We start from the raw sequence: 26,870 nt of genomic DNA, 5'->3' as shown, positions 1-26,870 counted from the left end.
TGAACAATTGAGCTGCAGAGAAATATTAAAATAAATAGCAAATATAATTCAGAAATATCTCATAACATATGATAGGCATACAGTGCCATATAAGTTCCTCTTTGTGTCTCAAGGCTTTGTTTGCACTTGAGAACATGGAGTGGAGGTAGGGCCCCAGGTTTAAGGTATAAGCACAATCACATCAAGTGTGCATGAAGAAGTACTGTATAGAGTGAATAAATCTAAACCTATTTAGTGAAAGTTTGTGATATGTGTATAATTAAAATCTGTTAATCAAAAATGTTGAGTTTAAACTAATTTGTAATATTTTATGTTTTATAACTATGTCAAATTTTGTTACACTTATCGGAATAGGGACTTCCAATTACGATTAAATTATCATGTAATTTTGATACATTTTACCTGGATACACTTTGAATTTGTACCACATAAATAAATAATGTATTACTAGATGTCAAACTGTACAACATTGTGTTATAATACTGTCCACATAAAATAAGTTTGTTTATTTTAAACAATATGTATTACAGTGAACCTATACGTGAAAATGGTTAATGAACCAGTCATTGCTTCAGTTTATGGGGACCCACAGAGTGAGCTCACCGTATAGTCACTGAAGCCTGTTATTAAGAATCTACTGCCCCCTCATGGTTGAAAAACAAATTGCGTGATGTTATGGTTTCTTTAGAAGTTGGGTTTTTGAGAAATGCATGCATGGCCTTAAAGAGCACTTTGGAAACTGTGTATTTTATTGCAATTTTTAAAATTTATTTTAATGCATTACGTTCTGGCTATTTGCCACCAAATGTACCAAGTAAACATGTGAGTTCTTTCTCTAAAAAAGATTAGGATAAGGACCATACCCATAATGGAATAAGCCTGAAATGGGATCAAGAGAGGGAAAGACATTCAGCAAATTGAACTGTCATATTGAGAACTCTCGCAACTATTGAAAAATAAATTTGTATTTTCCAGTTCAAATTATTATTAAGATACACAACAAAATCACAGGCAAGAAAAACAAGAAAGTGTTTTTGCAAATGTTTGTGTAATCCCCTCAGTCATCCAGTTAGATTCCATAGCAAAAGAAAACTCAATTCTGTCAACTGGACAAATCACTTTGCAAATGATTTAAAATGATGAGTCAAGCAAATGAGAGCTTAAAATGGTAATAAATTAGACACATTACATGACCTTTTATTAAAATATGTGTTGTGAAGAGAGGCAGAGATGAGTGAGTCAGTAGTTGGACATGGACTTTCCCTGTCCAGCCTGGTTGCAGTTCTAGATCTGAGTGGAATAATGAGTGGTCTGGGCATGTGCATCTGGGAGGGGCAGCTCATGTTTAGGATATCGCTCTGATTGAGTCCAGATGCTCTGTAGAAAATAAACACTTTTCATTTTTCATTATAGCCTCATTTGGTTTTACAATTTTAAATACCATCTTGTCTTACATAAAAAAAGACAGGCTTCACTGTGGTTCATGCATTTTTGTGGTTGCCTATTTGGCTTGATTCCTACTCTGTTCCATAATAATTACTTATATTTTATTTTACTTGTAGACTACCAATACCAATCTGAATATTTGTGTCCACTTTTATTGACCTTGCTACTATAATTAATTATAGTTATATTACTATTATTTGCTGTTTTTCATTAAGAGCTGTTCTTATTGTATAATTTGTGAAGTAGTTTGCCCAAGTAATTTACCTCGTGTGGATCAATAAAGTTTGTCTATGTCTAAGTTTAAGTCTCACTTTAGTAAGTCGTATATTTTATTGTAGTAGGCAACTCCTTAAATCTTACAGTTGTAAATATATATTTCAACCAAATATATATTCATTGTATTTTATTATTGACATATTCAGAGTGGCAAGGATGAATAAACTAAATGATAAAGCTTAGCAGACAAATTTCTATTTAGACCAAAGCCTGACCCTAGCTCTGCCCCTGGAGGGAAAGCTCGAACCACAGTGAAGCAGCTCTTGTGTGGAGTCAACAGGCTGACCGTTCACAGAGCCAGCATCTATGGCCCAGGCCTCAATTAAAAAGACCAAGTATCCCTGCCCTAATACAGCCGCAGCTCCCCAGGGCAGGACGCTGGTTTGGCCGCACCACACACAAGGCCTGGGTCATCAGCCTCCATATAACATGTAGTATAACCCACAGTTGAATACAGTGGAATTCCTCCTCTCCTCCTCCATCTCCACTGCAGCTCCTTTGGGAGGCGTCAGGAGCCTGTGGAGAGAGCGAGGTAAGACGCGGCCTGTCAGGAACAAAGCTCCAAATTCACATGATATGTTTAGCTAAAAGGGCGAAAGAGAAAATGAATCAAAGCTCGGCGAGGATCAAAGAAAGGCAACAGTAAAGTGGAACTGGTTGCCATGGGACCAGCAGGAGATGCATATCATTTATAAGTTGTTGTGCAGCTTCTTGTCAGATGTGCATTGATTGTTATTGTTAGGTGGGATGAGCTGGGTTAAGAGCAAGGGTCGTGTTTTAAAGTGTAGATCTGTGATTGGTGTCTCAGGTCAGAGTCAGTGTGTGATAGAACAGACTGCATGACAGATAGGAGCAACTTTGTCAACCTCATAAATACCTCACCGGCACCAGACACCGGCAGGCTAAATATTTGTTTTGAAATCTTACATTGTCAGAGGTGGTGATCTGTTTGAATGGGAAATCAAATAGACTTAAGCTGTGTGCCAAAGACTTTTTGTTTTGATTCATGTGGTGTAAAAGTAGCATGTTAAAGCACGTAGGAGCAGCTGTCTTTTTGTAGTTGGTTTATATAGCATGATAGAAATGCAATCTTACAAACACATACATTAACTCGCTACTACTGAGTGGTGTGTATAGGCAATAATAAACATAACACTGTGCAAAAAACATAAAATAAATATCATATGCAATATTAACAGAAATGTGAGGCTAATAATTTGTTTTCTTGCCCAAGAATTAAATGTATTTAATTCTGTTGCTGTTGAAGGGGCTATATCTGAAGAAAAAATCTGTAGGAGTTTAATAATAATGGAGACAATTTTGAAAAGTTATAATACATAAATTTAAGTTTGAATGAATTACACTGAATGAATTACATATTATTCATTTTTCTCAACCCAAATAAACTATGCAAATCTCATAAATACATGTAATTGTTAGAAAGTGCAATACCCACACTTTCTCGAGATATCACATAAACCCAGTAACACCAAAATTATGCAGCTTACAAATATTCAACATCAAAACGTGTATTTCCTGTAGTGCTCCTCTAATGGTCTAGCCTCCAGACAGTTTGATTGACATGACAGCAACATGCCACTATTATGATTATTTTCCTCTATATAAAGGTGTGCGTTAGTATGTATTTGGTGTGTGTTGCAGCACAGATGAGCTCCAGTCTGTCTGCTGCTCTCTCAGACTGCACCCAAGGGACATCCCAAAATAACAACAAAGGCCCTGGGTGGGTCGGATGAAAGCCCTGTCACCAGCCATTTCAGGTCCCTGTCTCCTCCCCTACTGTACTGTACATGTGTGTGTGTGTGTGTGTGTTCGTGCGTGTATGGTACTTCACACTCTGCGCACTGATACATCGCAACAAACCACTGAACCTTACCACCATGACCGAGGGAGATGCAAACAGGCCACAGTTTTAGAAAATCTGATCAATATGATTCTCTGTGTGTTTTGATTCTGGAGACACAACTCTAGTATGTCATGCTGTCTCTCCTCCTATATTATACTGCTTTTTATTTTTAGTAAATAATTATAAATACAATATCTAGTATATAGATAAGCATTATATTTTCTTCTATGAATGATATTGATATTCAAACATATTATTAAGGATGTACTATGTATTATAAAGACCCTAAATAAGAATTAGTTCTCAAACATTTTACCTGGTTAAGTAAAGGTTAAATAAATAAAATAAAGTGAAATGAAGAAAGAAAGAACATTTAAACAGTTCACCTAGATAAATCAGAAGCACTTGCAGTAACAGCAGGGGTGTTAAACCACAACTGTTACATATAATAGGTCAAAGAATGATAAGAGCAGAGGGTAGTGATAATACATACACAAGCAGTAAAGACTTACAGTTTTAGATTCACAGTATAAAGAAATAGTAGCAAGTAGCCTAGTTCTAGTGAATTGAAATAGGCCTATAAGTAGAACTAGAAGACCAAACTATAATAGGCTGAATAGTAGTCATATTAATAGGCATGCGTTTGTACTCAGTAAAAAAAGCCTAAGTGGTATGCCAGTATCTTCAAATATATTTAAAACACATTGGTAATAGCCTACTCAGTAGCCTAGCCTGTTATCATAATATTGTGTCACTGCAAAATGAATCAAGGCTACATGGCTACATATCCAGCCAACTGGGTTCACCCAAAGCCCTTGCAGTAGTTAGTACAAATCCGTCCTCCGCTGATGTCAAGCCTAAAAACTACAAAAAGCAGAGGACTCCATTGTTATGTCTATCCAGTAGAAGCCCCGAGGTTATTTTTTCTCTGCCTTGAAACAAATCAATGAAGCGAGCTTCACTTTGAACAATTGCGCTTTTGCTGAAATCAGATGTGTTGAGCAGTCAGCCATCACTCCATTTATTCTGTTTGTTGACAGAAGAGGACTTTGATAAACAATACGAGGCTTTGAAACAGGTGCCTACGACTTCACTTTGGAAAACTCAACTAAACACTGACTGTTTACAGGCTATTGGCTATTCTGTGCGCAAACCAAGTGGACACTGCGTAACCTTCACAAAGTCGTTCAGTTCATTTTTAAGAAGTAGGCCTATAATTGTTGACACGGTTATAACACAGTGAGAACTAGTTAGGTCAGCTTAGATGGAGATTTTGCTTTAGCTTGTAGTGCCCTCGTGTGGTTACTTTGAATAATTACATTGAATCATAATCACAGATTTCACAGTCTCACGCTTGATCACTTTATTTGTTAGTTTAGAGTTTAGTCAGTGCTCTTGTGTTAGTTCCAAGCCTGCATGAATGAAATGAGTTGCAACAGGAAGGGCATCTGGTGTAAAGACACAACTGATTACGCAAATACTGCACAAGAGGAAGCAGACGGACTGAAGCAATTCATTCTGTGTTTCTTAAATCAAAACGAGGAACCAAATGATATTTTCCCAGACTTTTTTGAAACAGTAAACACAACATACTGTATACTTATCTGGCCACAATCAGCATCTGGAAGTGTTTCTCAATCTCTATCTACTAGCACCAAATGGTCTTAAATTAGTCATTGTAATATCAAAGCACTTGACACTAGAATGATGATTATTTGCAGGTGCAGATCCGTGCCTCTTGTCAAGTCTGCATCTGAACAAAATGACTGAGCCTTTATCCGACACGTACAGTGCAGCCAGTGTTCAATAGGCAAGATCACATTACACAAGATTACTTTGGAGTTTGAGTAATTTTCCAAAATTACGTTGGCCTTTGGTCTCTGCTAAACTTGATTGACTTGAATGGTTTTCATTAGAAAGATTGACTAGACTTGATGCTTGTACACAAAAGTTGGGGCATTATTCAGGATTTGAGGGTGAGTGAGTGCAGCTGGTACATGAGAAGTGAACGGATATGCAAATGATATGGGCTAAGTGCTTCATCATGTTTACAAAATTACAAACTTGGTTCAATCTGAAAGCTTGATTGTTTGCTTGTATTTATTAAGTCTACGCTGTGAATTATTAAAGTCATTTTTTTTTTCAGTTTTTCACCTACCTATTGCTTTTTAGGGCTATACACAGGCAACCTATAAAGGTACATTGTGCAACTTTTCTGGTGGAGGATCAGTCAAATGATTTTCTTCATGATGTTATTGTTGTCTGGAATGTTTCACAGTATGGCATTAAACCTTTCTATCTTCATGGAGACTAAATCCAAGACCAAGTTAGGTCAGATCTGTAGAGGCAACTCTGCTCACAGTCACATTGCCAGTTATTTTTGAGCAGTAAAACCACCTGTAATTTATTGCAATAATGTAGAGCTCTTTAATGTCATACTGTGGAAGATTCCAAGCAGAGTAATGACATATCCATAGAAACAAGGTGATGGACCCCCAACCAAAAAGTTACAAAGTGCACCTTTAACAACCATACCTCCCAAGTCTCATAAGTTTACTTGGATTTTTTATAATTGTTTATCAAAAATTAAACCCCTCTGCCATAGTATACTCATTGCAGTAAAAGGCGACATATTTGACAGTTAACAAGTGAATTCAAGATAAATCAAACAGTGGTTGACCTTTGCTATACCCCATTCTGTCTTTATTGATCAAACAAGCATAAAGTGAGTAATGTATCAGATATCACCAAGAGCTTGGATCTGGACTGACAAGAAAATCATCATAAATAACATGACCACCCCCATTACCCTTCAAGGAAAATACTGGGAGAGCGGTCCAAAACAAGGAGTAATCTAGATACACTTTGAGCGTCACAGACAATAGGATCTGTTGTTCTGACTGGAGACATTGGCACATTTTAGACAGATACTTGGCTGCTGGAACTGAGGGCTCATGAAATACAAAACTGTGGAAAGATATTACATTCATTAGAGCATATTTTATAGAGAAAGGCAGGAATGTACTATGAGATTTAAAACATTAAGGCTACATCAAAATAAAATTGATGAAATAAAAGAGTTGTTGCCTTTTGTGTCAAGAAAAGAGTGGGCTTCTGTTAATAATTGTAATGTGCAACTGGCTGCTACTACTACATTAGTTTGGTCTATTACCTTATTTGTTTCAGGTAAAATAACAGGAAAAGAACTACAGTAACACCATGTAGCACAATCAAAAGCTTTTTCAATGGAGCACAAATATTTCATTTTTATTTTTTAATAGTTAAAAGGGCATCGAGAAAATTCATAGTGTGAACCACTCGTGTATGTCTAAATCCATGTTTCTTCAATAGTTTTGTGAACTGTCTCTGTGTCCGCTCTGTCCCCTCTGTCTGGACCAGCATGTTGAGAGACTGGAGTGCAGAATGAGGGGTGGGCCCATCCAACATGGTCTCAGCTATGAGCAACGCACAGCCTACAGTCCAACACATTGTGGAAATAAAATTACAGAAAGTCTGACAGTAGAACTGTAAAAAGTATAGAGGCTCTGACACATTTGTCAGACTTTGACACAGAGCATAGCGTCCAGAAGGTTGTCTGTATATTTGATGTCTTTAACAGTAAACCCATGTCTTTCCAACAGAGAGCTGTACTCCTGTGCACTCCTCTGCCTCCCTGGACTCATGCTGAGGGCCTGGAGCAGCCCTCGACTCGGACCGGTCCTGTCCTCATTCAAGAAGATCTCACTGAGCAGGACTCCACAGCCTAACAGCAGCGTGTAAGTGTATTAATGCACACACTTGTTTGAGCTTCTAGTCTTAATTGTTTATGTGACAATAGCAAAATGGTATGAAACACTAGTTGATCACTGCATTAGCCATGTTTTTTTTAAACAAGTTTAAAAATAAGTTTAGTAGTTTACCTGGCGTACACCTCTCTGCAATTTTCTTCAGCAGGAAATGCACTTTCTCATCAGACCAGTCATGAAGGATTCTTGCCAGGATATATAGGTCTGCTTCTGGCAAGTCATCTTTAAAGAAGTCTCCTAAAAATACATTTTATTGTTAACAAATATAAAGTCTAAAAGTATGTTGGTACATTGGGATAAATACCTTACCTGCTATGAAAGACACCCTGTTGTCTGTGTCCATGTGCTGAGGCTGAAATCTTTCTCTAATTTCAACAACTGCAGGTAAGTCAAACACTATGACAGACATCTGAGGATTTGCTTTTGTTAATTCATGAGCAATAGCTCCAGTGCAACCTGAAACACACTAATACAAATATATATTCTGCTCTTCAAAACATTCTGCTTTCAGCATTCTCTGTTTGCATTACCTCCGAGGTCACAGGCCAATTTATATGTGGACAGATCAAACGCTGTGGCTACAGCTTTCCCCGTAACTTTAGCAATGCTGTGCATGGCATTCATAAACCTCAGTTTTAAAGCTTGGCTGTCGTAGTAAGTATCCTAAAGACATGGTAGAAAAACATGGTAAAGTTTTTCACTGGCTTGTAATTTAAATCTTTATGACAACTTTAAAAATTGTCTATGGTTAAAATGAACACCTGAAACAGATCTTGTGCTTCTTTGCTAAATGCCTGTTCATGCTGATTTGTTCCCTCACGTACAGCATTTTCAAGATGAGAGAAAAGAGGCCACACCATATTATCTGTGTGCAAAATATAACTGTGCAAAGAGAAAGGAGAATCTGAGCCTAGAAACTGCGCTGCCAGAGTGCTGTTCTTGTACAATGGTTTCTGATGAGCTGCAAAACAAGACAAATTCATTGTCATTACTACTTTAATATTAATCACCTACTCTTAAAAATCACTGCAAACTTACTGACATTTCTCACTGGTTAACAGTCCCAGAGACACACAGGCCTCCAGCAAACTCCGTGTTCCTTTGAGTGAAGCTTTGATTTCAGCTGCTACCTGCACAGCATCTAGACCGGGACTCTTTTGCAGCAGGTCAAACACCCCCATTTTTGAAGCTGTAAATAATGCCTAAAATATGAAAACATAAGTGAGCAATGTATTGTTTTTTATTACATTGAGAACTCAAATAAAATTATATATAAATATTATTTGACACATACATATTCAATGTGAGTGCAAATACCTTTGAGGCCTTGAATCCATCCATTAGTGTAATAATCCTCTGCAAATCTCCCTTATTAGGTACAGTGTTTTCTCCAACAGATACACTTCGCCCTCTGCTGGCGATGTTTTGTAATGACAGGCGCTCCTGGCTGTCACCACTATGTTTGGATAGGCTGTTAGTTACTTGATTCGAACTTTCACTTACATCCATCTGACCACCATTTCTTTTAACCTAGAGGAAATGTAATTTAATAGATACAATAGAGATTAAACAGCAATAGAACAATAATCCATATTTAGATTATACAGAGGAAATAACATTCAATAACTTACCTTGCTTGCAAAAGGGCTGGCAGATGGGCTACTAGATAAATCTTGAGGTATAACTGTGTTGGTGTCTTGGTTGTAAGAACCTAGATTGGCACTATTTCGATCAGAGGAAGGAAGGCCATTGTAAATAAGGCCCAACTGCTTGCAGAAGTGGTTGAGAGGAAACCCAACAACATTTAGGAAGTCTCCATGAACATACTCCACCAGCATGCCACCAAGAGCTTGAATACCATAGCCCCCAGCCTTGTCCCTGGCACACAGGAGATTCAATATTTTGTAATTATTTTTTTTACAAAAAAGTATTGCTTAACTATAATAAAAACTCAAGCCAAAGTCCAAAAAGACAATCAAGTTCAACATTAACCAAGTGCCCCACAAACCTCAAGCGCACAGCAGTTACATCAGTAAAATCAATAGGTATTACCTCAGTTACTCTCACAGGTCCTACTCACATGGGTTCACCGCTGTTAATGTATTCCCAGAGCAAATCTTCCGACAGATTAGCAAATTTAACCTTTGTTTCTTCATAGAAATCTATTAATTGGTAGTCTATCCCATCATCTGAAAAATGTATGACACGTTTTGACATGACATGCCTATTAATTATGACTGGGAATATTGCATTAGAGTGAAACAAAAGTTTGACATGCCTTCTTTTTCATGGCAAAGGACAATGGCGACCCCAGTAAAAACACTATGTTCTTTACCACTCAACCTACAATGAAGACAGCACAAAATGATAACACTACAGCTATAATGATCACTTTTAATATATCAGCATTACCGTGACAGCATTCTGTATGCATCATCCTTATCTGTTGGCTTCTCCAGTATAAGGCCATCTATAGTCTATGAAGAAAAAGATACAAGTTATGCAATTGTCCAGAGATAGAATAGCTTGATATGATTTTATGATGCGTAATTTTATCTTACCACAATAGTATCTGCTCCAATGACCATGTCTGGAGTTTTCCGGTGTTTCTAAAAGAAAATACTGGTGATATTTAGAATACATATATGGATGACATTAGCATAACAAAAACTTACAAAAGGCATCCTCCTGGCCACCTCCAGTGCCTTCTGCTTGGCAGTCTCAACTGCATATTCATGCGGTGCCTTGAAAAGTCCCTTGTCAAGAGTTTCTTTGAACCAGGATGGCACCACTTCAAATCTTAAGCCCTGATAAATATAGAATAAAGGAGGCATTGCTATACTGGTCTATATGTGTCTGGTTTGTATGTTTGTATGTGTGTGTTGTGTGTGTCTATATTGTTGTGAAATATGAGATTAATTAGAAAGGCCAGTTTTGGAAAACAATACATACTGCATTTCGAAGAATATCTTGTCTTCTGGGAGAAGCACTTGCCAGTACAACCAATTTACCCGCAAGCTTTGAAATGACAGGGTTCAGTACCATGGTGATGAATGATTGAGCCTGCAATAACATGAAATGAACAATGACATAAAAAACACTGACAGTCACAAATTAGTCAGATAAGCATGGGCTCTGGTGATGAACCTTATGACCTAGTTAGACATGGTTAATATAATCCAATAACTAATAATCATAATGCACACGTTAGACATAACCCCAAATGTTAGCTTTCAACAATGCTGTAATAAATCATAATAATAATAGTAAGACAGATCTGATTGCCATTGCTAGGCTATATACCCTTTACGAGTATTATTACGTGTTTTCTCATTGTAGCAAGTAGCAAGTTACAGACTGCCAACACTGTGACAGCTGAAATGATTGAAAACAAGTTATTAAATATGGGCATAGTTGCAGTAATACAACTTCAAAAGCTACATAACAATCTTACCTCTCTGACATAAGTCTGCTCGTATGGCAGCTGAGACTACGACTACCTACGTCATGACGCATGCGTGATGGCGTCACATGACACCATCTTTCTTGTTCACGCCATTCACGCAGGGAAAAAGAAAAAAAAAAGAAATATTTGACTTTTTCTTTGACCATGGATTGCAGACCTGGTCAGTGTACTTATGGGTATAAAGATAAAAAAGGAGACAAAACCACGTAGTTAAGTTAAATAATTAAAATAATTAAAAACAATAAGTGCAATATTTTTTTTTTCTTTTTTAATTCACTATGCACATGCATGTGTCGTATAAAAAGACACATAAAACCATTTACAAATGTAAATAAAGAAGAACATTCTGATAAAAATAACAAGATATTGTACAACATAGAGAAAGTTTATTGTGCTTTCACTTCCTTCCTTTCTCCGTTTTTCAGTTGCATTATTACATCAAAGATACCCGCTGCTTACTTTGTTGACCTTCAGAACCACATTGCATTGAATACAAAATTTCCCTGTGCTCCTGCTTTGACTCCATACTGCTGACACTGTGCCAGTTCATGATCTGCCTCAGCTTTTGCCTGAAGTCCTTAGAGGCAAAATAGTAAATGAATGGGTCGATGCAACTATTGAGACAGCTGAAACATAAAGTCAGTTTGTAGGCCATGTAGAGGGATTTTTTGAAAAACAGCTTCATAACCGTGTGGGCTAGTAAGAGAAAGTTGTTCGGGGCAAAGCAAAAGGTGAAGACCAGCAAAACAATAACAGCCAAACGTATTGCTCTATCTTTTTGGGCTGTTTTCGAGTCTTTTGCCAGCTGTTTGATAACTTTGACATAGCAAAATGTTGTAATGCAGAAAGGGAAGATAAAGAGTACAAAAATCATGCCGAAGAGGAAGGCAGCCCACGCGGCTTGAGACGGAAGCATGTTTTTCTTCAGGACATCGAAACATGTGGTTATTCCAAGTTCAGGAATATCAAAGGTCAGGTCCGTGGTCATCAGTGGGTATAAAACAATCAAGACTAAACCCCACATTAAGAGACAGCTGATGATAGCCATAGACTTCTTCCGTCTGGTCTCTCTAAAGGACATAGGCTTCACGATGCCCAGGTAGCGGTCAATGCCAATGGCCATCATGGTAAGAATGGAGCAGTACATGTTGGTGAAGAACATCATAGTTAGAAACCTGTGGAGAGAGAAATAGCAACATTAGATTCATGTAACTTAGTGTATGGGTGATATGGCAAAATAATCTGTTTTTAAATTTGTAAACATATTTGAGTGTAGTTTATTGGCATGTAACTGTACCACATCTAGGGCTTCCTGTGACTTTATACTGAATTTCTTGCAATCTAAAATTAGTAGCTCTCTGACATTCATCTGACATGTTTTGTAACAATATCTCACCGAAAGAAATAGTTAGAGGCCCCTGCTCTATACTATACAATATTTTAAAATACCTTCTTATAGCAAATTTAAGTGGGCACTATGTCACATCTCTATTGGGGGATCTGCCATCTGCTTGTTTCTATGGAGATATTAATGCTGTGATTGGAATGTTACACAGTATGGCAATAAACATTTATATCTTCGAGGAAACAAGCTACAGGTCAGATTTGCAGAGAGGTGTAAGAAAGCACGTTTGTGTAGGAGCTATAACAAACACCGTAACCGAATAAATGTAAGAGAGATAAGTTTAATGCCATACTGTAAACTTCACAGGCAACTTACATCTTTATGGAGACAAGGAGGTTGACTACCAAAAAAAATACTCATAATGCACCTTTGATGACACATCCAAGTACTCTGTCAACTACTGATGGTAACATGGTATTTTCCCTTTTAACATGATATTTTCACTTTTAAAACTGTAGTACCTGCACATGTTGGGTCCCAGACTCCAGTTGTACCCCTGCAGCTGGTAGGTGATCTGAAACGGCAGAGCTGCACCTAGAGCCAGGTCAGTGAGGGTCAGGTTTATCATGAAGATTATAGACGGAGTTTTGGGAGAGGTCCGAAAGAGCAGCAGCCACATGGACAGGCCATTACCCACCAGGTTAATAACAGTAACCACCATGTAGATGACTGAGATGGCAATGCTGGTGTTAACATTCTTGATGAAGGACAAAGTAGCATTGTCCAACTTGTTGCTACTGCTGCTTGAATTCATGACTCTATAAGAAGGTATGAAAAATATTATTCAATAGCATCACTTTAAAAATTTCAGTTTATGGTTTTGACTCACAATGCATATTATTACGATAAACTATGCAACAATAAATCCATGTGAACAGGACATTGCGTAATTAAACTAGAAATTGTTGTGAAACAATTAAAATAATACATTACTTGCTGTCTTCCAAACTTGTGGTTCTCAAATCAAAATAATAACATGTGACTCAAGCTTATTCCGGTCATGTTAGCATGTTACTTTCAAGGACATCAACGACGTTTCAGCACTACACTTTTATCTTGCTTTTTTTTAAATTTTTTTTTTTTTATAGCTGATGCGAAAAAAAAAAAAAAAAAAAAAAAAAAACGACAACAGCTAGCTCTGTCCTACTTTGTCCTACTTTTCAAATTTTTAATTTTTTAAAAATATGTTATTTTAAGACTGTATATGAATTAATAAATAAAACCTGTCCTGAAGATAATATTGCTATTACATTGTACTCACCTCCTTGAGCGGTGGAGTGTGCGTTTGACAGTTGGTGATTAAGGTGGAGATAGAGGCTGCTGAGGAAATGGGGTTGTACAGTTACACACAATAACAGAGGAAATGGGCCATGTGACAGTTTTTAGTGCACCAGAAAATACACAAGAGATTATGATAACAAATACTTTTTTTGTGGTAGAGACTCTGAGAAACAAATTCATATTGAGCTAATAATTACAAATCAGTACACATCAGTATAGTGTAAAAAAAATCAGTTCAACTAATAAAACACTTATTTTAGAAGATTGTGGAGAAAAAAGTACTTCCTTTAATGGTAAGAACCTGGCTAGCCTGGCAAAGGTTTGGACAAATCAGTTGTGGTGTATCCTAGTAGCATACTACCGGTCATAGTTTTATTCTGCACACAACATGCACCATACCAGATGGGTTGCAAAAATGTGTTCAGATTTGTCAAATAAAATAATATTGCTTTGTGGTTATCACACATGTACATGTAGTCCTCAAATAACAAGATTTGAACAAGAATTTTGTTTCTTTTCAGTTCCTGGGAATAGCACCTGCAATTTTTGCTTGCCTGCACACTTCCTGTTGACATGGTTGAAAGTGTGAACTATTTCTGCCTGCTTTGATTTGTTTTAGGGCGGTGTGATTGGAACCTGTACCCAACAGCCCTGAGTAGTAACATGCACTGAATAATTACAGCTGATCTACGCCCAGGCAAGTGCCACTGTGCAATGTGCATTTCTTCATGCAGCTGACTCAAACATTAAAATGGGTAGGTCTACTGTTGGCCAAATGACAACGCCTTGCCATAACGGGAAACCCACACTGGAAGTGCTTTATTTCATCACATTTTAGGGAAAGACATTATACAAGAGGTTAGTCTGACAAAGGTATGTGCACAAAGAAAATGAGGCTTTTTAGTAAAAACTTAAAACAGGCCTTGACAGGCCTTTAGCCTGTTTTTTTTTAATTTTTTTTTTTACAAAAGTTAATTGGTGTTCTTTGTGACCAAAACATTAGGTGTACATCTATATAATCATTATAATGCATCTCAATTCAGCACATAAAATACACCTTATATTTCTTATTTACAAAATATTTTGTCTTGTTGAACAGAGGGGGGTACAAGTCAAGACTCAACTCAAGACTCTGAGGCTGAAAATTGTTTTTACAAACATTTCTAGCTGCCTAAATGGGAAAACCTCCTATAACTCTGTATGTAAGTAGCACTGTTGTTGATGTAATAGTCAATGTATTTCCAAAAAATATGTCAAACCAAACAATGCATGATAATTTAAATTATATGAGCAAGAACTCAGAGATACATTTACAAAAATTGCTTCTAATTTTTGTATTTATTGTTCATCTTTGCCCTTTTCAAAACCTTTGTCCAAGCTCATGTTGGCCATCTCATAGGCGTAGTCAGCTGCAGGTTCAGGTGAGTGACCCACTGGGATGCACTCGTAGCTTTTACCCGATGAGCTCATGCGTTTTCGATTTCGTGCACCAGGCTGATATAGCTGCATTGCTGGACGATCCTATAGGAAAGAGAATTAATGTATATGAACATTACCATGTCATTAGAATTAGTGAGATCCAAAATACAAGGCCAGTGGTGCTCATATTATTCACACCAAGTATTACTTCATAAAATATATGTCTTTTCCCATACAAGGACCAGGCATTGACTATACTCTGGTCTAAACCAGATGTACCCTAGTTTAGACTATGGTACAAAATTCGCCAACTGGCGCGGTTTAAAGACAAGATCTAACTATAGGCCTAATGTGAGATATAGGTCGTTTTTCCTTACGACCTCTTGTTTATAGCTGAGATATATTTGTATTACTATATTTCTATATTTTTATTTTTACTCATATGTATACATCTATATAATTATGATTTATTTGACACCAGTTTCTTTTTATTTTTGCTACTTATTTAGAATTATTATTACCTTTTATATTTTTGCTCTTTGTTATTATAATGTATTGTGATACGTGAGCTACTGTCTCCAAATAATGTCCCTTATGGATCAATAAGTTTATCTAAGTTTAAGCCTAAAGGTGTAATTAAAATAAAAATTCAATAAAAAAGGATTCATGTGTGCCAAAGGCTGTCGGCTTGTTAAATAAGCACTCGTGAAATGTACTAGTATGTGTATATCCAGCACATTTAAATGTAGTGGACATTGTAACCTATTTATTGACTCTTAAGCTGTTATGATTGTTCATGTGATGGTGAATCAAAGACAAATTTCCACTCTGGTGGACAATAAAGGTTAACTTAAGGTAAAACTGGGCAAAAGAAGGGTTTGAGTACCACCAGAGGGAGCTCACTAATGAAAGGAAGCCACACATACCAGAGTCTGAAAAGTCCTTAACCAAGAAATAAAACAGCTTGTTCTAATGAGTAACTTTTGACACCACTTTAATATTCCAAAATTCAGTTTCTAGAGGGTCTTTTCAGTCTATAAGACAATTGTAGAGTTTTGTACAATCAATCCTGTAAATCTAATTTGTATTGATGAACCACGTGTTTAAACATATCTTAAACTCTTAAAGAATCTATAGAATCCCCCTCATGCTCACCTTCTCGCTCACCTTGTTTCGAAGGCGCTCCTTTCTGTTACTCAACTCATCGCGGTCCTCTTTGCCCAGTTTTTCTCCATTGTCAGGACAGTAGTTATAGCTGTGATGGTGCCCCTCTTTCTTCCTCCTCTCCTCTCTGTCCTGGCAGTAGCCTTTTCCCCATTTGGTCTCCTCTTTACGGCGCATAAACTTGTCAAACTCATAATGGTGTCTTTGGCGTTTTCTCTCCTCATCTTTCACCCTGTGGTCCTTCTCTCTCTGCCTGCGACTGTGCTGCTGCTGCTCTTTGTCACTTTCTGCCTGACCCCTACTGGACATAACAGAGAATAACACCAATAAAGATGAATAATGAGTTCTAAAAAAAAAACGATAAAATATATTAATTGCCTGGTGGTTTATACATCTCATATTTTTCTCCACAAACAAAAACTAACATTTATAACCACAGATCACAAGTTCAAATAACAATTCCATTTACAACAAATCAATCTTAAAATCTTACTTTTCTTTAAATTCCTTTGACTTCATTTGATTCCCACTCTTTTCCCACTTGTTTGGTCGGTCCGTCTCTCCCACATCACTTTTGTCCTTCATTCGATCTGAATCCACATCATCATCTCTATCGCTCTTCTTTAAAAGCTTATATAAAACCAACACAAGAAACACAAGTAGTATATTTTATAAATACCCCTATATATTGTAATTGTTGTTAGACCCTGTACCTTAATTTTGATGTCCTTCTCAGACAGTTTCTTTTGCTTTTCTGCCTCTTTGCGTTTGCGTCTTTCTTCCTCTCGCCTCTTCCTTTTCTCTTCCTCTCTTTGGCGTTTTTTCTCCATTTCACGTCTCCGTCTTTCCTCTCTCTTTTCCTCTCTTATTCTTTGTTTCTCAATTTTCTTATTTTTGATGTACTCTAAGAGGGGTGTAGTCCGTTTGGCTGCAACAACAACACATAAAAAAGATTATTACAACACAATGTTAAACAGTATTTTAATGTTTTATAGCCTTACCAATGAGCTCCTTAGTTTTGGCTTCAATTTCCCCCAACAGAGTCTCAGGATTGGCCATTGATTTCTCCTCATCACAGGAGTAATTCTCTAAAAATCGCTTATACTCTGGATCTATTTGCAAATACAGCTCATAATTATTTGCAGACAGAAGACAGATCACAAATACAGTATAGGCCTAAGCATTAGACAACTGGATCTTCTGATTTATGATTACCTTCTTCAATGCTTCCAGCTTTAGCATCCTTTTTCTTTAGTTTCTTCTTCGAAATTTTTTGGAAGGGAGCAAATTCCACCACTGCTGGGTACTCAAGGCCTGAAATAAGAACAATACAATAATGCAATTTCAATTGCTAACATTTTCTATTTCTACAATACGTGTTACGTACCCTTGTTATCAATGAAGACATATCCATCAAATCTGTCTCTGAAGTGCAGAATATCTTCAGGGTTTTTAAAATTAATATATGCCCGAGAAAACAGATGTGGGTACAAGCTAAACAGATATCATATGGGCAGGTCACATATAGGCAACAAACATTTTAATAGTATAAATATAGATCGATGTTTTTACCTTTGATCAGCTGGAAAAAATTCAAAATAATCAAATGAGGGTAGTGGACTGAGCTGTTCTTCAAGTTGATCCTTGGAGATGCTCGGAGGAAGCCTGCGAATCACCACCTGAAAACCACCACCACGTATTACGATCATCATACGATTGTGATTCCCTTAGGTTGTTATTGTTGACGTTTTTCCCTAGTCTGTACATATGGCCTACATAGTAACCGTGTAGCTAGCCGTCTTTGTATGCTCTCTTATCTTACAACCCTACAATATGTTGTTGAATTCTGTTTTGAACATTTCGTGTATGTTTGGTTCTGTCGCTGTCCGCGGTGCTGAACAGCTCCTACCTCCCCCATGACGGTCCATACGAACCGCGAAAACAATGCGACACACGTCTAATACGAACCTTGGTGAAAACCTCTTTCTTCTCTTCTTTCTGCTTGGCGTTTCCACTGGTATTGTCCTGCTCACTCGGGATGTCTCTAAATTGGATCTCCACAGTGCTCTTCTCCTTGGCCACGGTCATTTGGTCTTTTTCAGACCTCATTTCTTTCTATCTCCCTCTTCACTGCGTTAACATACGCGTTCTCGCGAGAGTTTAGCTGTAAAGCAAGTTGGCATCAGCGCGAAAGTGATTTCCCTTTCCCGTTTAATTTTAGTATCGACAACTCAAGTAACTGATATAGGCAACATTATTCGTATTGACTCGTTTTTACACCACATAGTTTTTATTTTCTATTTCTTGAGTCGCAGTTTTCCAGACATGAGATCTAAGCAGTCCCATATTCTTCGGTGTCACTTGGCGTGAGAGGACTGGGGCTGCGGGGCCGATCCACACTGAGTAATGCTGGGCTGCTTGGCCCCGCGCTGCTGGTGCTGGCTGAGCTCCACGGCTCTGGACAGGATGACTGGCTCAGGGGCCGCCCATGGACATCTCTCGTAGGAACTAGGAAAAAAGGGGAATCCACATACATATATATAAATATATATATTCAGTCCTACCTGTGTAATAAAATATGTTTGTCTGAAATCACAAATTAAACAAGCCAAATAGTAAGGCTTTTAAAAGCCCAATTCAGTTTCAGACTTACCGCTGAGGAAAGTTTGTTTACCACCGCTTGTCTCCGCGAACAGCCGAGGAGAGGGTCTCTCTGGCGTGGATGCGGAGCTCACTAGGCTGGGTACGAACGTGGAACAAGTGTCCTGATCTCGCAGCACGCGGTCCTGCCCGTATACCACAACCGACTTAGACGGAGTGCAGCCCATCGCTCATCAAAGTGCTCCAATAGATCTCCATTTGAATTAAAGCCAAGGCAAATAAAAGGCCACAGAAGCAGTTTTCCTTAAGACCATGAAGATGTTTTTGATCTCACACAGCCGCCAGCCCTCCCCTTTAACCTGATGACATTAGAGAAGGCTGTCAGCTCCCACCTCCAACATATAACAGGAATTAGGTGGCCAAATGTGACATTTTACACGGAACACAACACATCTCAATTGCAATTTATGGTAAAAGTATACCATTTTAATTTTAATAAAAGTTATTAAAAACACATGACTGGCAATAAGTTCAAATATCAGAGTATACACAAATGCATTTATGAAGTGGTTTGGCATTAAATTGTTATCAACACAATTAGTAAGTCATGATTTATTTGAAAACTTGATAGCAATTTGCAACAAGGCGGCTCAAAATGGCTCTTTATTTATAAATCCACAGAGAAAAACAGAATTCTGCCATGGGCAGTATTTATTAGTCTTTGAGATTTTATAAGGTGTTGGCTCTAGTAAGTTCAGTGTCAGAAGAACTGAACTTTTGCCTTCAGGTCTAACCCAGTGTTTGATGGAAAGCAGTTATCAACCCTTTAACCAAGGCACATTAGTTAATTCCCCTTTCTAAAGTGCATTTTGCAAGTTTGACTTAATAAGCTAATAGTGTGATGAAACCACACTGCCAGTGGCATTTCATTTGCACTCTAAAAATCACATTTGATGCACAAGAGGGGAATAAAGAATCCTTTGGCAGGAGTGGTGCCAGAGTTTTGGTTTGAAAGTAGTCCTTGAGCCCAGGTGTGTTTGTGACAAATTGCGGCTACAACAGTCCACCTCTGATGACGTCATCACGTGCTGGTGTCTGACAAGGTGTCTAACATCATGTCACTTTCATACATGTCACACTCCAAGGTCAGGGACAGCCGCAGAGGCGTCTCCAGCATCACTTTGTCCTGATTGGACACTGGTGTTTCCAAAGACATGGTGCTTGTGTCTTCTGCCTCTTCCAACCTTGGTGTAGTTGCAAGCTCTCCGAGTTCAGAGGTGGACAGCATCTTCATCAGGGCAGGAGTGTTTAGGCTGCCTTTTACTTTGTCATCAATGTCTGTGGCTACACATAAGAGACATTATTATTATTATTGATGAAGAGGACTGGTGTGAAAATGAATCTTTATCACATACCAACATAAGCATCTGTGTCCCCAATGTACATCTCAATACAATGGGCAAGCATTGTTACAGAAAATGTGTCATCCCTTTTTAGTCCAAGTGCCTATAAAATAAAAGTCAATAACTGTCATATGACCATAGAAGTTTAATTTAGCATTTTAATAATTGTTGTCTTAATTCTACTTTCTGTATATTTAATCAAAAGGAATACCGTATGAAAATAGTCAATAGCACTCTCAAAGTCCCCCATCAGGCTGTGTACATATCCGATGGCTGCATATGTGGAAGCATGCTGGGGTATTAAAACAAGCGCCTGTCGGTGGTACTCCAGAGCACGGTCATACTTCCTTCAGACAAAAAATAAAATGTACCTAATTTAAATATAAAATACATAGCATTTTATGATATCTGATATCGGACTGGTGATTGCAAATGATCCCAGACAATACACTTCCATTCAAGCATCAGATTGCCATGTTAATACAAGTCTATTGTAGTCTATTGTATTTGTGCCAAACAAGTAAACAATCAATACTGTAGAAGCTAAACCTAGTTTTGTAATAATCATTTATGGATTATGTATTTGGTTTTGTAATGTTTACTTTTATTTCCATTACTTTGAGGTCCATAGTTCCCTAATTTAAAACTGGTTCAGATGCACCATGTGGAGTTCAACAGTTCTTTGACGTTCTTTCTGCCTTTTTATATGTTGTCATGTCCTTAAACATGTGAGAAATCAGTAAAGAGCTCTTCATTACACCCAGATTGCTCTCAGTGAATTTATTTATGTTTGTAAATTCTCAAGAGGTGAAAGTATAATACGTGTAAAGTGTCACACTGGCTTCACAAATGTGTGAAACCTAAAAATACGGTTTCCAAACTGTATAACTAGAAGGCCAAATGTTGTACTGGATTAAAATAAATCAGTATCAGCTATTAGCTGTCAATGAAGTGTTCAGATGGACCAGTGGACAAGCATCTATTGTGTCTCTGGTCATTCATTAGATATGCATTACTCATGAAACACAGAATGTATTCCTTACTTGCGTAACAGCCACTTAACACTATTTTTATGATCCTTATGTCATTTGAGTGGTGGATAATCAGGGTATGCATAATTTAATAATTTGTTTTTGCATATTTTTTCAGTAAACCTTTGAAAGCATATACATATAACGTGGTACAATATACAAATATACCATACTACAAAAGCAAAGCGAGCACCTGTCATTTCTTTTGACAGTTTCCAACAGTTTAGCAACAAAAACCTTTTTAAAAATCAACATTTCTTTAAATTTAGTAAACAGTACTTACTTGAGTTTTCGGCAGACGTGACCCAAATTGTTGAGCAAAGGTTCCCATTTATCAACAGTTACCTGAAAAATGCACAATTATTACACTCATACAAAAAAATACAAGCAAAAAATAGATAACATTATATATACACATTTCACTCACTTCATTGCCAATGGCTTTGATTTTTTCCATTGCATCAAGAAATAACCTTTCTGCTGTTTTCCAGCTGAAACAAGGCATGACTCAACACAGTTAATATACAAAATACATATTTAAAATGTGTGTATGCTTGTATGTATGTATGTATATTGCCACGACTTACTCTCCATTCTGAAAGGCAACCACAGCCACCTCATGAATGACGAATGGATCCTCTGGAGCAATACCGAGAGCCTGACTAAAGAAGCGCTCAGCAAGTTTAGAGTTGTTTGTCAGACCATACTCCAAGCCTATATACAGCATGGGCAGGTGACACCTGTATTATAATAAACATATATTATACAGCTTTGCCACCTGCATTTACAGAAAACCTATACACTATCAAAAGACATGTGCCAACCCTTTCATTAGTTGGGCAGCAGTGAAGTAAGCTGCCATGGCTTGATCATGCTCGCTTTCCACTGCAAATGAATGACCATAAGCGATCCAGGCAGGACCATAGGTCCGTTCAAGTGTGGTAGCTTTGCTAGAAAAACAGTACATGGTTTACATAAATGATCTAAACTCAACTAAACCGGCAGTTCTGCACATACCTAAGATAGCGCCGAGCATGTTCATTTTTGTGGCCAACCATAAGATAATAGCAGCCAACCGCAAACCATGAAACCTGCAGTGATGAAAGATTTTAATGCAGTAAATATTTGAAATCCATTCAGAAATCCCACTGCTTAATAACTCACGGGGTTATTTGGATACAGGTCCACAAGTTTATGAGAAAGATAAAACAACTCTGAAAAAAGAAAACAAGTTTAGCAAGGTTAACTGTTACATTTATATCGGATGACTAAAGATGCTACCATTCGATTTTCCAAGCTCAACTAAGGTTCCAATGTGAACAGGTAAGCAGTTGGCATGAAATGGATCCTTAACCATTACCCTGAAATGGAGAAAAGAAACATTTGTAAGTACTATAGGCAAACATATAGATAATATTATATTTCATCAAAATAGGAAATATTATGTCAAATTTACTTCTTCCATGATAAATACCACAAAAATGGTATCTCTTCTTTAATGATAATTATTCAATACAACTTCAAACGGCTTACATTGATGTGAGCTTGAAGCATGTCTTAAAATCACAGTTGTAATAATGTCTCTCAGCAAGAGACACAACAACATCTAAATTGTCCTGAAGACCAGTGACCATTTCTGGAACAACCAACTCACTGGGTTTATTATACTGCAAAGAAAGACAACAAAATGGCATTAAGAATTTCAACTGTACCGCAGTAACAGCAACTAATATAATGTGTACCTTTTTTAATTTATGTTCAAAAAGAAAATGTAACAGCTCCTCCTCTTCCTCGGTACACTGCTCATTCAAAGGGAGCGAATCCAGGAAATCTTTTTCTACAGGAAGAGCCCTTAGAATTATTACACACCAAGATCTGTCTTGTTAAAAGTTAAATACCACTGCATCTTTCTCAGATTAGGTTACCTTCCTGTGCAGTCAGCATGTGGTGCGCAGTGAGAAGGTCAAAGGCTTCAAAGCAGTATACATCCAGTTTCAAGGCCTCTTTGTAACTGGAGGTGGCCAGTGGACGGTTGTCCATGGCGTCATATATTTTACCCCGCAGGAGGCAAATGGAGCTATTAATCTGACCAAAATTACAGGTGAAAATTAGATAGTGTTTATAAAAACATGCTTGTGCATTTTTTTTTTTTTTTCTGTAAGTACTACTACTTACTACCTATTAACCAACAAGGTGTGTACATTACATCTTATATATTCTTTTCATAATCACAATCAAAACATTTTAATAAGTTATAGACTTGTTAGGAGAGACTGCGGTTTAATTTCAAATGTATTTGCTCTCTATAGATTTTTCAGATGCTGATGTATATTTTCTCTTTGATTAACTGTGATGATTTACCATATTTAAGAATTTAAGAACCACTGTAATTAAAGCGTAGAAGAAACAAAAAAGCAATACATTTTTATATGATTTCTATAGGGTCAGGATCATCAATACTATAGCTGTACCAGAGCAATAAAAAAACAGAACACTAGATTTAAATATATGTACTTACAGCAGCAGGAGTCATGCCCCAGTCTGGTGTCACAGTTTCCTCCTTCCCTCCCTTTTCAAGCAGTTTCTTGCTGACTGGCTCCTCAACGTCCAAAATATCTAAAGCCTGCTGAAACTCTTTTGCAGCATACTGACAAAAGCAAAGGCAATAAGTTATAAAAGTATTTGAATACCCAAAACGCTAGTCTAATTTGGTGATCACTTACATGGCATCTAGCAGCAAGATACTGACATGCTCCAAACATCTGTACAATTACAATTCAGTTGTTGAAAAACAGAAGTCACAAAATATGTCTTAAATGTCTTATTGGTATTACCTTGTCAAGTTTACGAGATCGTATGGCATGGGAGGCTCTATGGTACTGAGAGGTCAAATAAAGACACTGCGCAAGCCAGTAGATGTCTTGAGGGTCCTCTGCCAAATAGCAAAGAAAATAATGGTCAAGAATAAAGGCTTGCCCCATATACACTTACAAATACAGGTTGTGATGAAATCTAATATTAAATACGTCGTGAATAACAATGATCCAAGATCGCCAGTGAAGCTATTTGACAAAAGTTGGCTCCAGTAACGACTTACCATGGGATAAGGATGCAATCTTGTCAGCCCAGAACAGTGCGCTCTGATACTGTTGCTGTAAACCGGTAGGAAAAATCGTATTAATGTAACATAAAACAATTGTCAGTTCCACTGCATGAGCGAAAACTACATTTTGTATTGCTGATTTAACACTGTAGTTTTGCTAACTGGCTATTCAGAAAAATCGGGTGGTACCTGATCAATGTATTGCCGTACTCGCTTCCGAAGTCTGTCGAGGTTCATTTTGTCTGTTTGGGAAAAACCCTCAATTTCAATAAAAGGATATCATCCTTATACATTAACAAAAAAATGTCAAACTACTCTACAACAGGAGCTAGCTTGCTAGCAGCGTTCAAATACGCGGCTTCTTTCTGCAGCAAGTGTGTCGATTAATAGTGTCATGGGGAAACAAAAGATTGTAGAAGTAGTTCCGCTTTTTTATGGTTTATTTTAGGAAGGTAAGTCCCTATCTGTGTCTATGTAGAACATGTCTATTCTACAAGGAAAAAAAAAGATAGATCTATAGATATATTTATATATATTTATATATTTATATATCTCAGTCCAGAAAAGTGCAGTACTGGGAACAGCAAAGATACTGCGCAGAACTCAAGCTCCCAGGAGGAGCCGAGCTGAGTAGAGAAACCAACCATCGTGGAAGGTTAGGAGCACATTTTTATATAAATGAAATAGCACATTCCCCGGAACAACATTAACCATTTTATTATTGTTTTTATTAAGTTTATTAAGTTGTGTTATTTTGTAGGCCTAAATACATTTGACAGTCAAACAATTACCCTTTTTTGTGCATCCTTTCACATGCTTTAACAAGAGGATGGATGTATTGCTAGGTTTCAGAAGACATCATTCTATAAGTCAATATTATTTAATCCAGATGCGTGCCAATGAATATTGTTAAAATGCCAATTTTTAATACAGAGAGCGCTTGAGTCTAGTCAGTAAGAGAAATTACCAGTTTCAACATTTGCTACTTTACCTTTGAGATATTTCATGATAAAGTACAATGTAATAAATAGGGAAAATGGCTTTTGCCCCCCATCTGAATCTGAATCTGAAAACCACCAAATTATTTCTGTCTAAATCTTGTCTTGTCATCTTCTAATGGACTCGCTGTGGTATCTTGTATTGTCAAAACATGGAATCATTGAGAAAGAAATATATTTCATTTTAAATGAAACCTAGTGCATAACATGATCTCTATTCATTCTTCTTGTTCAGATGGGCTTTCAAGCTCTGTAACATTTTGTGCAGGATTCTCTTCTTTTGTACCTTTATTTGCATTGATTTCATTCTGATTTTCCTCATCCTCCAACTCTTTTTTATTTTTGCTGTCACTTGATTTGTCAACTTCTCTCTGTATTTTAACTTTGCCCAGATCTCTATGGTGTTTTTCCTGACCCTGAAAAAGAAAATATATTATGAAAAAAATGTATTAGAAAGAAAGTGTACTATTTGAACTATATGCCATACATTTATGCAGTGGGGAACACAAAAATGACAACAGGAAACCTTTAAAGTATTTGTTCTTCTTCTTGGGTACAGTGCAATGCTGTCCATCAGGCTCATGGTTTTGATCCAGTCTTGGTGCCAGCTCTTTACACTGTAATGGGACTTGCACTGATATAGACGCTGCAGTATCAGCTGATTCTCATGGGAAATGCGCAGTAACTCTTTCTGCCGCTGCTGCATATTAAGGCTAAGAGGACACCACACAAAGACATTCAAGCCATAGACTGTCAAATTTGAAAAATGTTTTGTTTTAAATCTCAACTGACCTTTTCTTTTCATAGTAATTTATGTTGTCCACTACTCCAGTTGTGTGGATGATGTGTTCAATTTTTTCTAAAAGTAATTCGTTTTCACGCTGAATTTTTATATTCCTGTCTTGGTCAGTCTAAATGAAAAATTACAAACAACAGTCACTTTGACATTTTTGTAGAATGTATTGGCCTGAAAAATCAACTAGAAATAAACATTTTCAGAATTTCACTCCCACCTTTACTTTCTTCAATTTTAAAGCTAGGTGACCGTAGGTTTCTGGTGTAGTTATGCTAATTGTTGGTTTGGCTGTTTTAACCTTTGAAAAAACACACCAAATGTCACATTGTTGTCAAAAGTATAGGTTGCTGGTTTTAATTAGATATTATTTCACTAACATTGTGTCTGTGTAAATCATAGGAGGCTCTGTCCCATTTTTGTTGCAGATATTTGTTTCCAGCAGGAAGCAGAGGCTGATATGATTGATGTGTCATGGTCTAAAAGAAGAGAGGTTAATTATTTGTCCTTTCATGAAAACCACTAAAAGCTATTCAAAGGACTGTGGTCATAAAAGTGCTGTTATGTAATAATGTAAACTAAAAAATAATACAATAGCGCATAAATTACACACAAATCCCAAAATGTTTATCATAAGAAGTAAACTCCATAAACCTACCAGTGCAATAGTCCCAAGTGGTTTATGGTACCATCTAAGTGCTGCTGCCAGGAGACCGTCTCTACAACTGCCCCACACCGTAGCCATGCCCTATTCAGGTCACCAGTCTGTTTGCCCCACTCATACTCTGTCGCCATGGCAGCAGCTGCAGATGAA

At 37.3% G+C, this 26,870-nt stretch overlaps 4 protein-coding genes across 8 annotated transcripts; all 4 read right to left on the bottom strand.

Annotated features, from left to right (window-relative positions):
- Window positions 1-6,261: 6,261 nt before the first annotated feature.
- asmtl (acetylserotonin O-methyltransferase-like) lies at window positions 6,262-10,891 on the bottom strand. Of its 3 annotated transcripts, none has more exons than XM_055153211.1 (15): window positions 10,847-10,891; window positions 10,345-10,455; window positions 10,068-10,199; window positions 9,954-10,001; window positions 9,805-9,869; window positions 9,671-9,735; window positions 9,473-9,581; window positions 9,024-9,270; window positions 8,710-8,922; window positions 8,435-8,594; window positions 8,154-8,353; window positions 7,923-8,055; window positions 7,702-7,848; window positions 7,507-7,629; window positions 6,262-7,059 (listed from the first exon to the last, which is right to left on the bottom strand). In XM_055153211.1, exons 2-15 carry the CDS (start codon window positions 10,435-10,437, stop codon window positions 6,854-6,856), a joined length of 1,941 nt encoding a protein of 646 aa, XP_055009186.1. In that variant the 5' UTR covers window positions 10,438-10,455; window positions 10,847-10,891; the 3' UTR covers window positions 6,262-6,853. The 3 variants fall into 3 exon arrangements, with proteins under 3 accessions (XP_055009186.1, XP_055009198.1, XP_055009192.1); XM_055153223.1 differs by having other exon boundaries at window positions 6,262-6,553; XM_055153217.1 differs by having other exon boundaries at window positions 6,860-7,349.
- A 333-nt stretch (window positions 10,892-11,224) lies between these two features.
- Window positions 11,225-13,628, bottom strand: p2ry8 (P2Y receptor family member 8). Of its 2 annotated transcripts, none has more exons than XM_020936315.2 (3): window positions 13,525-13,628; window positions 12,725-13,021; window positions 11,225-12,033 (listed from the first exon to the last, which is right to left on the bottom strand). In XM_020936315.2, the coding sequence occupies exons 2-3, from the start codon at window positions 13,015-13,017 to the stop codon at window positions 11,292-11,294; spliced, it is 1,035 nt and encodes a 344-aa protein (XP_020791974.1). In that variant the 5' UTR covers window positions 13,018-13,021; window positions 13,525-13,628; the 3' UTR covers window positions 11,225-11,291. The 2 variants fall into 2 exon arrangements, with proteins under 2 accessions (XP_020791974.1, XP_055005728.1); XM_055149753.1 differs by lacking the exon at window positions 13,525-13,628 and adding an exon at window positions 13,197-13,361.
- A 911-nt stretch (window positions 13,629-14,539) lies between these two features.
- upf3a (UPF3A regulator of nonsense mediated mRNA decay) lies at window positions 14,540-19,035 on the bottom strand. Of its 2 annotated transcripts, none has more exons than XM_055152729.1 (10): window positions 18,781-19,035; window positions 18,096-18,635; window positions 17,700-17,806; window positions 17,515-17,621; window positions 17,343-17,441; window positions 17,129-17,239; window positions 16,841-17,055; window positions 16,621-16,757; window positions 16,131-16,428; window positions 14,540-15,065 (listed from the first exon to the last, which is right to left on the bottom strand). In XM_055152729.1, the coding sequence occupies exons 2-10, from the start codon at window positions 18,234-18,236 to the stop codon at window positions 14,883-14,885; spliced, it is 1,398 nt and encodes a 465-aa protein (XP_055008704.1). In that variant the 5' UTR covers window positions 18,237-18,635; window positions 18,781-19,035; the 3' UTR covers window positions 14,540-14,882. The 2 variants fall into 2 exon arrangements, with proteins under 2 accessions (XP_055008704.1, XP_020792000.1); XM_020936341.2 differs by having other exon boundaries at window positions 16,119-16,425.
- A 151-nt stretch (window positions 19,036-19,186) lies between these two features.
- Window positions 19,187-24,648, bottom strand: cdc16 (cell division cycle 16 homolog (S. cerevisiae)). The gene is made up of 18 exons (XM_020936291.2): window positions 24,455-24,648; window positions 24,260-24,314; window positions 23,997-24,094; window positions 23,886-23,924; window positions 23,681-23,809; window positions 23,088-23,247; window positions 22,905-22,999; window positions 22,696-22,829; window positions 22,444-22,523; window positions 22,327-22,376; window positions 22,180-22,253; window positions 21,987-22,112; window positions 21,750-21,902; window positions 21,590-21,653; window positions 21,446-21,507; window positions 20,343-20,478; window positions 20,144-20,234; window positions 19,187-20,072 (listed from the first exon to the last, which is right to left on the bottom strand). Exons 1-18 carry the CDS (start codon window positions 24,500-24,502, stop codon window positions 19,810-19,812), a joined length of 1,857 nt encoding a protein of 618 aa, XP_020791950.1. The 5' UTR covers window positions 24,503-24,648; the 3' UTR covers window positions 19,187-19,809.
- Between the last annotated feature and the right edge of the window lie 2,222 nt (window positions 24,649-26,870).

This window comes from Boleophthalmus pectinirostris, unplaced genomic scaffold (genome assembly GCF_026225935.1).
Source record: "Boleophthalmus pectinirostris isolate CB_2022bp ecotype Guang Dong unplaced genomic scaffold, ASM2622593v1 HiC_scaffold_1, whole genome shotgun sequence".
Classification (NCBI taxonomy): Eukaryota; Metazoa; Chordata; class Actinopteri; order Gobiiformes; family Gobiidae; genus Boleophthalmus; species Boleophthalmus pectinirostris.
Note: the sequence above shows the minus strand (reverse complement) of the source record. Positions and strands in the feature narration are given on the sequence as shown.